This window comes from Acanthochromis polyacanthus, chromosome 16, assembly GCF_021347895.1.
Source record: "Acanthochromis polyacanthus isolate Apoly-LR-REF ecotype Palm Island chromosome 16, KAUST_Apoly_ChrSc, whole genome shotgun sequence".
Taxonomy (NCBI): domain Eukaryota; kingdom Metazoa; phylum Chordata; class Actinopteri; family Pomacentridae; genus Acanthochromis; species Acanthochromis polyacanthus.
The window spans coordinates 28979999-28997619 of NC_067128.1; the positions used below are offsets into that span (position 1 = coordinate 28979999).

Consider the following 17621-nt stretch of genomic DNA (forward strand, 5'->3'; position numbering starts at 1 on the left):
GTAATTACCGGCTTCAAGGAAAAGGGAGTCTATTGAGTCTTAGATAACAACCACGGAAAGCATTCCACATTTAAAGCACGTTCATTTGTGTGATTAAAGATGCCTGCCACTGCGATGAAGATATCAAATGTTGTCTGTTCCCGAAGTACGTATTGCACATTTTATTGTGTTGTGGAGTACGTTATTGCAAAGTACACAAAAAATAAATCAAAAAATGAAAAACTTTCCTCCACAAAAGTAATAAAGTAGTAAAATTCTAAGTCTTGGTGTGGCTGTACACATTTTGCCCAGATGCTTTCTGTTAATGGTTATTGATGTGTCCAGAACTGGACTGGAGTCAGAATGGATTCGACATAGTTTAGAAAGGCACACACCTGTGTCTAGGTGGTGTATGCTGAGGACCCATAATTCACAGTGCATGTCAAGACAAAACCCAAGCCCTGAATTCCAAGAAACTGTCAGTAAACCTTTAAAGTCTTGAGTCTTACCCGGAGCTCGATGGCCTAATAACTGTGAAATGAAGAAGTTTGACCAGGACACTTGGTGCTGACCATCCTGTCAGAATGAGTAAACAAGCAAGAAGTGTCTTGGTCAGGGATGGCGGCCATCACAGCAGCACTCTATCAATCAGCATGTCTAGAAGATGCAGCTGGAGTAAAAGACATGGTAGAACACTCGGAGTTTGCAAAATGGTATTAAAAGAAAAGCACAAAGAAAAAGATTCTTTGGGCTGAGCAGTTAAACACTGACATACACTGATTAACACTTGCTAATACTATCCCTATGTTGAAGCATGGTGGTGGCAGCATCATGCAGCATGGCATTGCCTCTCAGCAGGAAGGACAGAGAGAGTGGTTGGAAGTAAGGAGAGGATGACTGAAATAGAAAGAGGTCCTTGACGAAAACATACCCAAGACTATGACTCAGACTTAAAACCACTGAACATCTGTCAAGAACCCCGAAGGTGACAGTTCACAGATGCTTCCCATCCAATCTGAAGGATCAAGACAAGATCCGTCAACATGAATAGAACAAACTGCCAAAATCCAGGTGTCCAAAACCTGCAGCCTTACCCAAGAAAACTTGAAACTATAACTGTTTCCTAAAGGATTTCTACACTGAAGTACCAAATTAAGGGTTTAAATATTTTTGTAATTAAGAGATTTCAGTTTTGGATAGTTTTGAAACTAGCAAGAATTTCTGAAAGCATGTTTTGACTTTGTTGGTATGGATTTTTGATTGTAAATTGATAGGCAAAAAATGCCAACCTTATCCCTTTATTATAATTACAATGCAATTAACCTGCAAAAGTGAAAGAGTTTGAATCCTTTGTAAAGCAACTGTGTGGTAGTATTTGGTACAATCGTAATGGACTATATTCATTGTTAGAATGCGATTCTAGCAGTGGATATAGTCCATTACTGTTTTTATGAGGCATTTATACAACCTGTCATCTCTTAAAATGGAAACTTCTCTTTGGAAAGGGGCTGAAATGGAAAAACAACATCGATGTAAAACTAAGGAACAAAGAAAAACAAGACTTTAAGGCCCAATCCAGCAATTTGGTTTTAAAAGTTTAGTCCTTAATAAACACTGGAGATTACATTTTCTACAATCTATCTGGATGGCATCTCTTGGCAGGAAAAGACTATGTCTTTGTAAGTTTGTAACACAGGTTTTATGTAATAAATTAGTGACAGCGACATCTATTTTACCACAAAGGACATAAACTGACTTTAGAGTGTCAAACAGCCACGGTGGACCTTTAAAATGCAACAAAAATAAGGATTCTGAATATTATATAAAAAAAACTATGTAATAGTAAGTCAGAAAAACTATAATTTTGAGATGCTTTCTCTAACATTCTTCTTGCAGCTTCCATTATAATTACAGTAATCTCATTTATGTAAGTCCACGCCAGATTTCCCTGTCTGAGTTTTATCGTATCTTAGTGTTCTTTGACACACCCTGTAAAATAAGCCCAGCTCATCCCAATCCAAATAGTAAAGAATCCCTGCAGACGTGCCTGTGCCAGCCTCATTTATCATTTATTTACATTCCTGCCTGTCATCTCCTCCACCAGGAGTGAACGTCACGTAGATCACCACAAAATAACAGAATGTTTCAGAAAGTGCAGCCACTAATTCAAGTTGATTCTCTGCTTTGAAAAATATTCATATGCTTGCTTTATGCATTTTAACAGTCAGCCCTGTATTTACAGGATAGTGGGCAACTGTGAAACTAATCTGTTTAAATCAACATAAACATACTCACTGCTTAATAAATGGAACTGTCCCGCCGGTGCACGTTACATACAACCGATGTGGTCGTATGAATTTGAGGATTTGTTGAACTGTCATATAGACTCGGGGACAGCCATAAATGAATACAGATTCCACTGTTTTAACTGCAATAATTCACCCTGTCTGATCAGTGCAGAGCATCACTGCGTACCTTCTGTTAAAGCTGCTTTTACCTGCAGTAAAACCAGCTTCTGTGCCTGTGTGCTGCTGATGATGGATGGAATCAACAGATCTTTGACAGATATCCTGCAGCCTGCACTCCAAATCTGTCATGTACTCTTCATGAACAGCACATGTTGAGAAAGTGTGCACCACTTGTCATTGGCCCTCTTGCCTTTTGGTAATTAATTTGATTTTTTGGGAGGGTTATTTGTTGAAACTGTGAAAATTTGGTTTTAAAGTTTACAGTAAGTTAACAATGGGTTAAATTACTTTCTGATGCTTAAAAGTGGCCCCTAGCCATTAACCATCATCAGAATTTAATTGACTTGCAGTTCCTCTCAGCTCTACAGAGCTTTTCGTGTCTTGCTGATTTACAGGTTGTTTTTCTTTTGCTACTTACATCAACTTTATTTCCAGTTGCAACAGCTTCCAAGTGTGTAAAAAAACACAAGCTTGTTGTTTTAGTGTGTATGTACTTTTATAAAACAAAGACCTTAGCCAGCTCAGTTGTAATGGCAGTAAAGTTAGTTTCTGGGTGATTTGTAGTGGCAATGACATTAGCTGTAATTATAACACTGGTAAGTATAAACTAAAGCTTTTGTTAGGGACGTCCCAGTCACATTCCAGGCAACTTTTACCCAATCAGTAATGACACAAACTTAAGCCTGATCCTTTGTTTATTTTGCAAGTGCCACATATTTAACAAGAAAAGCCCAGAGAACACAGTACTCCACAAAGGCTGCTCAATTGTTGTATCATTTCCAACAGATAAGTCCCAATAAGTCTGCAGCAGTGGATTTGGAGTATGATCACAATCATGTGATCATCACAGGCAGCTGACATAGCGTTCACTTGTCATAGTTAGTGACGCCATGCCGCTATCTCGCAATGATACAGAAATCTTTACCAAATCCGTGGATCCAGACTGTAAGCCACATCGCTGCCAAAATCTAATCACTTGGTCCTTGTGTCATTTCTGGCGTTTCCTGAAAATTTCATGCAAATCCATGATTCTGGTTTTGAGTAATGTTGCGCATAGACAGACAGACAAATGTACTCCGATCGTCACATAACTCCACAGCATTCCTGGGCGGAGTAGAAATGCTCTCATTGATCTAAGAAATATTAATTAGTAGTTAATTTAATTGCATACAGTGAACATTCCTCCTGTGCTAAACTTGCTATTGTAAGCCAAGGATCATTGATACAACCCACAAAGAGATTTGCCACTGGGATATTGGAACGCTATCTTAGTTGATTACATGTTCTTTGAACACGTGCACTGGCCGGGCGTCATTAAGCCTAACAGAAGACTTTGTCATGGTGCCCCTTTACTAGCTAAACCCTGCAACGCTGTCTGCTTTCGAGCATAGGACTGCTCGCTTCCTCTGGGCACTATAGTATTCAACAATAAGAGGCCCCACCTGGTGATGCAACCAAGTACCTGGCCTAATGTGAAATACTTTAAGAGTGTAATATTTAGAAAATGGTGTCAGATTGGAACTCAGTATCATCTGTCCATCCATTATCTGTACACCGCTTAACCTCATTAGGGTCACAGGAGGGCTGGAGTCTATCCCAGCTGACTGAGGGCGAAGGCAGGGGACACCATGGACGGGACGCCAGTCTATGACAGGACTAAATACACAGACAAATAATCACACTCACATTCACACCTACGGGCAGTTCAGAGTTACCAATTAAGCTGAGCATGTTTTTGGACTGTGGGAGGAAGCCGAAGTACTGAGAGAAAACCCACACATGCACAGGGAGAACATGCAAACTCCAAGCAGAAAGATCCCAGGAAGGCCGAGACGTGAACCAGGGATCTTCAAGCTGCAAGGTGAGAGTGTTTAGCACCACACCACTGTGCAGCCCAACTCAGTATCAGCAGATCCTGAATATTAAATGACTCAAATCGGGGATGAGCAAAGCTTGACTGAGATGCATAATTTTATTCAAAAGCCTGGGAATGATCAGTAGCAAACATTGTCAAAGTATCTGTGATCTGTGATCTGATCTGTGATCTGTGCCTACGTGCCGCCTCACACGTACACACTTCAGTGTAGCTAAAGGCTCTAAGTCTTGTTCTTCATCTTTTTACTGTGTAATTTGGGCTCTTTAAGCAAACTGCCAACTCATTTTGAATCAGACATAACGCATAATAAACTATGCTATCATTAGTGCACTGCTGCACATTCTATGCTGTTTGGAATATTCTTTGCTTGTTAGATGCATAAACAACATCTCCAGATTAAACTGCGCCCTTATTCTGAATTAATTTCACTGAATGGATTTTTCTTCTGTGCAAACATAAAACATGCAGCCGACCAGTGGAAAATCCTTAGTCATTATTCGTGAACTCTGGGATTTTAGAATGACTGGGTGTTTTTTTCATGGCTGGACGCAAGGCTCCGACATTTTTACAGGGTAAATGTGAGGTTTTGGAAGGTGTCCTGGCTGACACGTTGTGTGTGTTGGGGTTGGACGGCATCGATAGGGGCACGGCTGGTCACTGCCACTGCTCTGCTTTCACTCAGTCAGGTTTTCTACTCACTGCTGCTGGAATACAGTATTACATCAACAGCTGCTGAGATAGCTTTGTACAGGGACTGAATACCCAGAATCAAGTGAACAATTCTTTGTCAGTTTTTATGTTTTATCATAGCTTTGTTCTTGTATATGAATAGTTTTGGAATTATTTATTTAAGCTTTGTCAAACTAGCTGTAATTTCCTGCATGAAATAGAAATATCTTTTCAAGATTGTCCTAGCTAACGACGTGTCTACACAAGAGGCATTCAAGCTGCACTTTTTGGTTTTTCTTCTCACCCACATCTGATGGAAGAGATACCTCTTATTTTAATGTCTCTATTGTCGACCTGCCTACACAGGATACATAACTATGGTGGAGGGGATGTGCCAAAAATGAGATACAGTGACGTTGAAGGAGGCTGTCTGGGTCAAAGCCAGTGGCTGATTTCACTGCTGATAGGCCTGTGGTGGTAAATGAGAGACCAGCAGGATCTCTTCCTTATCATTGTATGAGATAAGTGGCTCCAGTTGGCTCTTCATTTAGTTAGTATTCACGCTAACTACATCACTTGTGTCATTTGTGGGCGTCTGGTTATGGTTTAAATGGATGAGCAAACTTGAAAAGATACATAATTGCTGGAGGATTTGGAATATGTAATTTATAACAAACTTCCTGTATTTTTATGCCACCTAACCACATGGATTAGGTCAAGAAACAGCCAGTTTGAGTTTCAGAGCATCACTGTAACCACAGTAACTTATTTCTGTCTGGTTGCTACTCAGACTACAGTGCATAGATATAAATTAGAATATAATAGATTTTTGGGAACTGTTTTGATTTTTTTTCCATTTGCTCTATAAAACTACTAGCCTAGCCCTGCTAGACCCATGTTCTGAATGCACAAGGGTCTAGGCACGCTCGACAGGGAGGGAGGCGGGCAAAAAGGTTGTCTATCAAATCACTTTGCAGCAATTGGGTAGGTATACAACCAATCAGCGCAACGAATAGGCTCCTAGAGCACCGGAAATCAGAGGATACGGTAGTTCGGTGAAGCCTTATTTATACAGTCAATGAGTGAAGCTCAAGCATATTACAGACATGTTAACAGAAAGATTATTCAGAGTCGGTGCTAATGGAGCTCAACGGCTGTTGTCGTTTTTGTTGTCGACCCTGGCAGAGAGTTAAATTTGTTGCCGTGGGTTGTCTAGCATGGCTAGGCTAGTTGTTTCCGGTTGTTTCTGTCAGAATCGTCGCGCCTCTGTCGTCACTTACGCCCGCCTTCTGACTCTACACTTCATGGTGATTCGTCCGGCCAGTTTTAGGAGAATCCAGCCTCGAGCCTTATGGAGGGTAACTAGACCCACCCTGGCAGAGAATTAAATTCGTTGTTGTGGGTTGTCTAGCACGGCTAGGCTATAAAACTACTGCTGTCAGAGTCCTCTTTTTTGCTGCAACGTCATCAGTTGTAAATTTGTTTTCAGACATAGCCGAACTCATCAAATTCTGTCCAATCAGTGAGCTAATTTGAGGGTAAAGATGGCAACGTCGGCTCATCGGTTTGGCGTTTCAATGACATTGCAATTTAACTTTTTAAGTTTGCCCACAGTAGGTGTATTTAGCATCCCCAGGCTTCTGTTTTCATTTTATTTTATATGTTCTTATTTCAATTATTGCTGACAGTTGAGCTAAATTCCATTCAGGAGTTGGTGGAGACCAAAACATGTATGTATGTTTGTGTTTACATGATGTGCAAGTTTATAACCATTGATAATACATAACCACATACTCTTCTTTATGATTTTAATATGTCAGTGATGTCTTTTCTTTCACGCCCAAGTGACTAACAATGATATGACAGCATGATATTACATTTGATTTCACCATTATAAGGCAGAAAAATATTTAGTGTATATGTCTCTCTTTATCATTTAATTGTAATTAAGTAAGAAAATGTGTAACATATCTTCACATTTTGGCTTTCAGAAGCTACTTTTTATTGATTTTGAAAAAGGGTCAATAACAGTTTCAGTCACAGTTGTCATGTCTGAAATGAATTATGCACATTAACTTAAGAAAGGCACAGCAGTAAACCTTTTGTGTAATGGTAATTTAAAAAGTTTGTGGTTACATCACTATTGTTGAAAAGGAAGAAAGGTTACTACACATGTCGTGCAGTAGCTGCTAAACGTTTTTATCTTGTGCAGTTTAAGATTGCTCATATTTAGAGTTTTAATCCTTTAGTTTTAATTCAGCGATAAAAATGTAACACATATCACTGCGTCTTTGCTTTCAGTAGCCACGTTTTGCTGATTTTGTCTTATTTTTATAGTGGAAATAAGGACAATAACATCATTTAACTCACAGTTGTCATTACTGCAAAAAACTCCACACAGTTAGGCAAGAAAAGCATAGCAGTAAGCGTTTTGTATTTTAAAAACTTAAATTATTTACATACAAAGTTTCCAAGCATTTAAAATAATTGTGGTCACGTCATCATCGATATAAGGGAAGTTTAGTAACTCTAGCTGTCGTGCAGTAGCAGCCCATCTTTTTAACTTGCACAGTTGAAGACTGGATCATATTTAGTTGAAATTAGGTTTAACTCAAAAGGAAGAGCTTCTGACCAAAGCTTGGAGGAAAAAATAAATTATTCCTGCAGGGCTCCTGACCTTTAAGTTGGGGGTTAGTTTATAGCTTTAGTGGTATTATTGGTAACAGTGTCGCCGTCTCTATCATTGGAGCTCTGCCTCTGCTGCTGTTTCCTTGTGGGTGAAGGCTGCGGTTTGCTGCTGGATGGCTGCAGGCTGCGCGGTCGTGTCGGCTCCTGCAGCAGATGGTTTGTGGGTCAGAGTGTGGCGACGGCGTTGTCTCATTCTGTTTCTCCCTCCTGCAGTGAACGACGTGGAGGAGAGCGAAGGGCTGCCGTCGCTGGACAAACCCGGCTGGTACTCGCAGGGCAACTGGCCTCACCTCCACGAACTGCTCAAGACCATGACGGGGAAACCGGAGCCCAAGGTACGGCAGGCACCTCACACATTATAGGAACAGGCAGCCAGGCCTCTGACTGAAGGGCATCTGGAGCTCGCTTTGAGGTTGACTCCAACTTCAGGGTTTTTGGCAGAGGCTGAAAGAGATGAGGGCTTCATGAGAAATCAGCTCAGGGAGATTCACAGTGGTGTGATGGAGAGGAGGAACGTGGCTGCTGGCACGACTGTCGACAGGGCGGCTGTGTGCCAGCAGGCAGGGAGCTCACTGATAAAACATGCACAATGCAGCTCATTCTTATACATACATCAGACTTTTTTTATTACCTGTCAGGTGTGGGGAACTTAGCTTAGTAAAAGCAAGACTTACTTTTTCCTAAGGTTGACTTATTGTTAAGTTTGTTTACCTGAGAGCAATATTCTGACACAATGTATCCCCGCTAAAACATCCCACTTAAGCTCACTTGTAATAGAGAGATCTTCAAGGGTCTGTTTTTGCAGCCTGGTTATAACCTTATCATTCTCATCTTGGTAATGTTTTCTCCTAGCTTTGATAAAAAATGTTTTGTCACCAGCTTTACCACCGATTTGGGGTCCTCACTAGACTTCACAATAAGACAGGTCTTTCCAGTTTAACTCTTAAAAAAACACAATTTTGTCATTTACTAATGTCAGCGAAATTTGAAAAAAAAAAAAGAAGATTATTCAAAGTCAATGCCTCAGCAAAACCTGTTCTGTAATATTTTATATATCATTTCTCATACAGTTAGATGTACTAAAACAAAATTAGCACGCACTGCTCCACTGTTTTGTGGTTGACGATGGATGGACAAATGAGCACTTTTATGGTTCTGTTTTTGCACAAAACTGAAGTCTTTTATAGCACCCGTTGACTTTTGGAAGTCGTGGCACCTTTCTTTATTTTCTCCAGCTGTCTTCACAGTGGATAAAAGCCACATTTTTCTGGAAGAGTGCATGTTTGTGAGTTCCCCTGTCTTAACTTGGTGGAAATGTTGCCATGTTTGCTAATTTATAGCAGAAAGGACTAGAAAGCCTAGGTACAAAGATGATATTCATAGACATAGCTTGTCCTCTATCATATTTAGTGCTAGTTTCATCATTGTCATGCTCCAGTTCTGAAAAGTTTGGAGTCCTGAACGGTGCAAAAAACAAGTCCTCATCATCGGTAGGCTTAGCTCGCAGAGCTGCTGTCATAGAAACCTGCAATAAACCTGCAAAATAACTGGGTTACAGTGACAATAAGTTAATAAATTCTCTAATGGTAGTACCACTGTATACTAGGATACTGCATAGTGATGTTAGTTTGTTCAGCTTTGCCTTGTTGCTCTCTTACTTAGCCATCACCTGTGCTAGATCTACAATAATTATGAAATTGTTTCACATTTTCAGACATATCAAGTCTATTAAACCAACTCACTAAATCAGGATTCGCAAGATGATAGCTTTCAGTTTCTGGTTGAGCTCACGTTCAGGGATACAGGCCTCCACGTGCACGGCAGTCACGCATAGTAACAGAGCAACAAGCAAAAATAGATTCAATTAACATCAAAGAAAGTGTTTAGCCAAAGACAGAGCACGGGAGAACGTCGCAACATAAATGAAAAGAGCCAATAGGCCTGAAAAAATGCTGAATCATCTCAGCTCTCAACAGTCTAACCCGAAGCCAGCCACAAAAACTCTCATCAGACTATACAGTGAAAGCTGCTTGGCTTGTGGCTGTTTGTGGAGAGAGGAGCTGTCCTGCATTGGAATGCCTCCTCTAAAGGAAAAAAGCTATTAAATGGTGTAATGAGCCTGGGAGAGCTCAACGAGGGGAATGTGAGTGTGTTTCAAAGCGGCTTGATTTGAACAAAAAGTGAACAATCATGTCTCTTCAGATGTTACTTATAATTTAAACAACTTATGCTTTAACGAAGCGATCTAGGATTTGTACACCACAAAGGTCCAAGGTCAAATATTGATAAAAGGGAACTAATCTGTTTAGTGGGTAGGAATAAAGCCTCATTAGTAACAGATAAGAGCTAAATGAAGGGCCTGGCCACAATTTCAGTTCTGAAGTTATGTGTTTCATGAAGTCACCACAGTCTTTGGATGCTAAAAAACATCCATGTGAGAACTTAGAGGTAAAGTTGTTGAACAAAACTGATCTAAAACAGAATAGGAAACTGTCATTACAGTAGTTCACCCTGCAATTAATGACTGTCATCAAGCTTGTGCGCATGGATTTCAACTTTTTGTGATGTTGAACATTCATTTAAGAAGTTAGTAATAAATGGTGGATGAATTTGTTTTTTTTTAGGAGAAAATTGGAAAAAAAGAACAATCAGAGGTTTAAAGAAATGTTTTTGTGAGCACAGAGAAACTACACATCTCAAGAAAATGTAGAAATGCAGATACTTGGTTTCACTAATGCCCATAAAAATCTTCCATGAAGAGCTGAAAGAGAACAGTGTTATATTGTCTTGATGGATCTGTGAGAGCTGTAAAGAGAGACCACAGTTTTACATATTGTTGTTGTGTTGTACAGGAGAAACTTTGATTGTTTAGGATTGTTAGGATCAGGACTGATGTAGATTAAAAAGTTGTTTAAAGTAGAAAATATTGGTATTATATTACATTTTGAAGGTGAGTTTTGATGCAGGCATTTCTATTTAAATATATGAAAATATTAGAGCCAAATAACATGGTTACATAGTTTTAGAAGTTCTAATGAAATCTACCATTTTAACTTGTGTCCGTGGAAACCCAGTAAACAGTCAGTCTGGTTGGGCATTTAACCTTGAGGAAGTCTGTTCAGGTTCTCCTCTGGTGTAAATCCTCAGTTTTGTCTGATAGGCACAACAGTAAATAATGAGCCATGTTTCCTGATGTTAGCTCCCACAGAGGACCCAGGATGGAACCCTGAGGAACCCCCCAGGAGCCTGTTGGCTAATATTCAGCCACAGGTTAAATAAACATATTTATTATGGTTAACTAAGAGTTAAATATATGACAGTATTAGAGACAAATAACATGCTGTGAAGACAAACAGCTCTTTTTTAGTTATTGGAGCAACTACAACTGTCAAAAAGATTTAATGAGGTTTTCTTACTTTTTGAACACCCGCTATAAGTTCCAGTTTTGCTCTCTATAGTAGCTCTCTAACTAAAAACCATTGCTAGCTTTAGTGCAGGTAACAAAAACTCTGCAACAAACGTTTGTGCAGTTTTGTAACTCACGGTACAAAGGAATAAAATCTGAAACACTACTGTTTTACAAAACCTGACAGTACAGATTATTTGCAGCCAGCTCTGCAGAGAGCAGCCCTCAGGTCCAGCCAGCAGTACTCGTCATCGTCCACATCGACTGGTCCTCGTCCCCCTCCTCCCACCTCGCTGCTCAATGCCCCCTCTGTTCCCCGGCCACGTGGAGAAAGCTCTCGCGGAATCCAGTGTCAACCTGCACTTCTAGCTGCTTTAAATGCTCCTCTGGGGTGACCTGAGGCACTCTGTGTTTTCACTTCTCTCCACTTTCACCTGACAGGAATTAAGGCAGGTGGGCTCAATAGAGGCATTCAGGGAAGATTACAATTCACTCTCGGCTGTGCTGACGCTGACGGGGTCACGGCTGGGCTGGCAGGACATGATCATGCAGATTCAGAGTTCCTTTATGAACGCTTGTGCTGTTTTTATTAGCAAAAGTATTGGAGGTATCTTCAAACTAACAGTGAGACGTCACTTTTCCTGCCAACTGAAGCTGGATTGAACACATGTTTGGATTTCAGTGTACTGGCGGAATGTTTAAATCTTCAGAATATTGTATATTAACACTGAACATGATGATATAAAGTGGTTATTACCCTTCCATCTTGTTCCCCCCTGCTCTCCTTTCCCTCCAGGCCTCACACAGTGTGCAGCACAATGGCTTCATTAAGACCCCTCGACATGCCTGCAGCTCTGTTTACCTGGGCCTGACTTTGGCTTTAACTGCACCTCTGAGTGATGAGCTGATAAGAGATGGGAGTCCACAGGCCCCACACTGTATGCCAACTTAAAGCCGCAGTAAGCTGCTTCTTGTAGAAAAAATGATGGAAATTACACACAACACTGAGCTTTACTATGCAGTGTTATTACTTTATGCCACATAGGAATCCCACTAAAGCTCTTATCTGTCACCTGTCTTCTATATATTGCACTTTCTCATCAGTTTTTATCAGATTAGTTGTGCAGAGCGGAATAAATCTTGACAGACGTGTCAAGACGATTTTATTTTGACATTACAATGGCATATTAATGCGGCACTGCATGTGACATTCAGTTCTTTTCATTAGAATCACAGCATTTGTCATCTCACTGCACTTTATAGCGATAAAGACACTCAACGAGTTCCCAATGAGTTCAAGTGGGCAGTGACTTTTTGGAATACTGGAAAACAGACATCTAAAGTTGGAGCTTTACCAATCTTTTAAAACATACCGCTGACTGTAAATCTCCATCCAAACCATTCATGCTGGGTTCAGGGTTCAATGCTACCATTATGATAGCTTTTCCCCAAAGATGAAGGGCTGATGATGCATTATGGACGCTTCGCAAATGTCCCAGCAAAGAGACAAGCCTGTCGTAAGGTGAATAATTTCCACAGTGCATCGTTGATATTGACCAGTAGGAGCACAGATCGGTCTTCCATCCAAAAATGGAAACATGGTGAAGCAAAAAGCAGGTTAAAGGACAGACAACACAACCATACCGTCTTCATGGTGCCAACGACTTCCTTTAAATTGTTATCTAAACACAGAACAGGCACTATCATAGGTGCAACTTTGGACACCATTGTTTGTTTCCAGAAACTGGTCCCTCTTTCACTGTTAGAGCTGTAGTGATTAATCTGTTAGTTTGCAACTATTGAATTAATTAGCTTTTTGTTTGAGTAACTGTTTTGGAGAAAAAGTCCAAATATTCTGATTCTAGTTTCTTAAAATGTAATATTTTCTGGCTACTTTCCTCCTCAGTAAGCTGGATATTTTTTTGTTGTGGACAAAGCAAGACATTTGAGGACTTCATCTTGGGCTTTGGGAAACCCTGATTGACATTTTTCACCATTTTCTGACAATTTCTGATCGAATTTCCCAGAAAACAGTGGACAGATTAATCAACAGTCAAAGTAATCTTTGGTTACAGCCCTTGTCACCATGACACCACACAGGTTGTAGAAGATAACAAGTTAAGATGGACCTGGACTAATGTGTAATCTGTCAGGTCGCCTTGTCAAGTTAGAGCAAGAAATAAATCTGGACTGAACTGTCATAAGAATCTACAATTATGCTGTCATTTTTTCACATTGCGAACAAAACAGCTGTGATCTTTCATCTTCCTGGACTCTGGAAGGCAACTGAAGGTGTCCTGTGGTTTCAGACATCAGTATATTAGCAGCAGATCCTTTAAGTCCCATAAGGTGAAGCCATCATGGATTAGACTTGCTTAATCACATCCACAACCTTGTGGCTGGTCAAGTACTTTATCTATGATATCCCAACCTTCAGATGCTCTGTAACTTGTGTCAATGTCAAAACTAAAGTGCATTTATGTTGTGTTGTCCACTCATAATATCAGTAAGTGTTCAGGCTTAAAAACGTTTCCTAGCAGATGTTAACACAGAATATCCTGTCTTGCTCAGCACTAGGGATAAAAGACGACAAATAAAGGCTGCATTTAGAGCCAATGAACAGTGTGATCTTTCTGTTAAGGTACAGAGGAGCGTCTGCCCGTCTGATTTAACCGTCGCCTGAAGGTAGATTCCCTCATGCAGAGCTCAGTCTGGTCCAGACTAGTGTAGCTGTACCCATCAACAATGAGTCTCTTCTATAATATGTTGCCTCTGTGCTGGAATCCTTGGCCTCTGTAAATATTTATCATAGTGATCCCATGACTCTGGCAGCAGCAGTGCTGAGCAACAAGAGAAGCAGACTTTTTTTGGGGGTACCGAGGACCAGCTGTGGCCAGTTCTGGGAAAAGTCTGGTGGAAATGTGATTCCTGCGGCCCTTGGCCCGCGGTGGCCCCGATTAGCCGGACTGTTTGTTTACATGTGGAAGGACCAGCTTGAGACACAGCGCTGCCCTATGAGGGGGAGGGCTGAGACCCAGCTACTGGAATGCCTCACATCCTCTTTATGGCCTTCTGACTCCTGCAGGGAGGTTTCGTTTAGCTGCATGTCACACGCACACACTTATGTAACAGACGTGTGTGTCATCCCTATTCATCATGACTGGGGTGGGTTTAAATGATTCAGGATTAGCTGTGATTGGAAACAGATTTGAGGAAGCAAAAGATTACGTTTTCATCAAATAATGCTAGAATAATCAACTTAGAGCTGCAGTAATGATGAGGTCACATCACTGTATGTAATAGGAGTCATTCCTAGTGACCAACTGACAAAAAATCTCACTAAAAATTCATAATGGAGCTCACTGTTTTGACTAATTAGCAGTTAAGTTTTGTCACTCTCAGTTTGAAAAACATGCATAAAGAGTCGCAAATGAATAAAAGCAGCAAAAAGTGCCACAAAAAAGAGGTGCAAAACATCATGGATTGTTGAAATGTCTTGAAAGACACAATAAAGACATAGCATGTTTTAGTTTATTTGCTATGGATTAGGTATTTACATGACAACTAGCCTTTTAGTTTTGTATTTAGAGCCATCCATGCCTTTTCTCAACTGTTGCAGGCTTAAGTTGTTATCCATTCTTTTTTTCATTTGGTAAGAAAACCTGTTTCCATATTCTTTTAACTGGTTTAAATAAACTTCAATAAATAATCAGAGGTTTCTTGTGTTATGTAATCCAGCGCAGCAAAGATGAGATTTACCTTCAGAGGCAGCAAGGATGCACACTTTTTGTAGCAATTCATGAATGAATGCACAGTCATTGTTCACTCTGATATGTAGCTCAAGTTAGGATATCTTAGAGTCTTACATTCTTACTGCTAAATAAAAAGGCCAAAAGATTTTTAGTTTTCTGGCACAGGCTGTATTTGTTTTGTTTTGTCTCCAGTTTGACCTCATGGTTTCAGTGTCGTCTTACTGTTCCAATGAATAAATTCCGGCATGAAGAAGCCTGTTTTGTTTGTTTTTTGGCTGATTGTCACAGAATTATGAGGTTGCAGCACCTGGGTTATAGATTTAGTGCAAAGCAGCAACAAACACTGTTTTCTTTTATGCTGGAGAGTTTTGATGAGATCAGATCTGCACATGGTGATGATGACGAATTAGGATTTGTGGCACTTGTGAATCAAATCACTTAAAAGCAGAATCTCACATTGACAGTGTTCAAGTTTGCTCAAACAATAGGAGCTCTGAATGTGACATCAGTCAAAATGTTATCCAGATGGAGTCCCAAAGGAAGTTTGGGCAGCTTCCTCGACTCTGCTTCTATAAACAGTTTTCCAGGACAAACTTCTCACTTGGGAAGCCAGAAAGTCTTAGAATCGTCCACTCTTCTGGAAAACGTCAGCTGTAGCCAGAGAAAAGGAATGACTTCCATCTTAAAATAGACTAATTGATTCATTGGTACTTTGAGAAATGACCAGATTACTAGAGGGAAGCTAGCAGGGGCGATGATATTTCAGTCTGCACCGGCTAAATGTGTCTGAAAAGCTATTCCAGCTAATGGGTACATATTAGCTAAGATAAATGCATAAACAGCAGCACAGCTAGCTAGTTAGCAGCAGGAAACGACAGAATACATTCACCACAACATCATATATGCCCACTGTTACAGCAGGAGATGCTATTATTTATTGATAAATGTTGTTGTTAGGCCTAGTAAAACTTAATTTTTATTCATTTGTATGCCTGATTGTTTGATTGATTGCATGTGGGCATTATATTGTGGACACTTCGTAGGACTGCAGACAAACTTTAAATCTACTGTCCTTGGCAGAGATGATGCAGATATTCTATTATGTTCAGTAGCTTTGTGTCTCATTTCATATTATGTCATTGGATTTACTCAGATGCCAAAACATGACAACAGCACCATGATATCAGGATTCTATTAGCTGTTGGCTGTTTTTGCTCAGGCCAGTGATAAACTTCTATTTTGAACAGCTGTTGTTTGTCCAGAATCAGGAAAAAATCTCTTAAAAAAGGCTTGAGATTTATTATCTGTCCATTCATGTTTGACGGCAAAACAATGAGTGGTGCATGAACTTGTGATTACTGTGCTGACAGGTTTGACTTTGGTAGGTTTCAGTCTGAGACATTACAGCAGAAACATGACATGTATCAGTCTGTGGTGAGAAATACTCCTGAACTTCACAAAAATACATCTGTTAAGGACAGGAAACACTCTAAAATAACATATTTGTATGTCTGTTGTTGTTTTTAATATACTGAAAGTGGCAGGGTGCCTGTGTCCTGAGTTATGTCATTGTGTTTGAAAAATCACTCATTGATTTAAGGGTGCTTGCTGGCAGATTTATTTCTAAGCTTTACATATAGTTTATGTATGTAGTGTTCCTGTGAACTGGTGCTTCACTTTTCTTGAGCTTCTTCTGACCGTAAAGCCTTCTTCCTGTTCAATGTGTCAACACACTCTGCTTTTTGTCATTTTAATCTCAAGCATTCTCCACTCCTCACTCCATTTCCTCTCCCATTTAAGTTGAATTGAGAGAAATTACTCTTGAAATGGGATTTAAAGCTTTGAGCGATGAGCGCCAGCACTTCAGGTTTGGAATGCGGCTCCGCGACGCCTGCCCTGGCTCGCTTTTCTTTCCAGACGTGGAGGACAAAGACAAGGGATGTGATGGTCAAGGAGGCTGTGATGAGTTTTGCAGACTCCTCGTGTCTGGCTCGGTTCACCCTGGGGGGCGTCCTTTAGATATACATGCCAGCTTTAATGACTTTGACTGTTGCTCTGGGAGGAATTCAGTGGCAGCAGAAAGTAAACAAGATGTCCTCTCTGTCACTTGCTTGCCCTGCAGGTAGTGTATTTTGGAGACAGCATGAGGTCGGACATGTTCCCCGCCACCAGCTTTGGGAAGTGGGAGACGGTGATGATAGTGGAGGAAATGGAGGGGGAGGGCGTCCCGAAGAGCGATGCTGCAATGTCCAATGAGGCCCAAGTGGAGCCGCTGGAGAAAAGGGGAAAGTTTGAGGTGAGTTCAGTGAAGCAGCTGTTTCCGGTGAGCAGTCTTTCCTCACCCTGACCCAACGTCTACCCACAAACACCCTCCTCCAACTCTGGCCTGGTGCCACCACTCACCCTTTGTGTTAGCAGATGCATGCCTAGAAGGTACTTTTACTGAAGGGCTGCTTCTATGAAACTGCTTTATAAACAATTCACCAATGAGTCAAAAAAAGAAATCCTTTTTCTTTGAATATGATGTTGAGAAATGTCATTATTCTTAGCTGATACAAACTGAAGGTCAAGAGAAAACTTGTACTGATTCAATTTCAATGTCTGTCTGTCTTTGACAATCAAGTGATGATGATGGAAGAACGTGTGAAATCAGGCATGTCGGTACAGAGTCATGATTTAAATGTGCTGAAAGGCAGTCTATGCAACATGTCGTAGTGTTTCGCCTCCTCCAGCATGTAGAAATGAAACAGTAAGGAAATGCTGCGAATGATGTAATATCAAGT

General features: G+C 40.5%; 1 protein-coding gene across 1 annotated transcript in view; it reads left to right on the top strand.

The window, feature by feature from the left end:
• The window catches only part of nt5dc1 (5'-nucleotidase domain containing 1), an 84298-nt gene that overhangs the window by 55404 nt on the left and 11273 nt on the right, over positions 1-17621 (top strand). Inside the window, exons 9-10 of the mRNA XM_051960711.1 lie at positions 7894-8015; positions 16961-17134. Of these exons, the coding sequence (XP_051816671.1) occupies positions 7894-8015; positions 16961-17134 (296 nt within the window). The remainder of the gene's footprint in view (positions 1-7893; positions 8016-16960; positions 17135-17621) is intronic.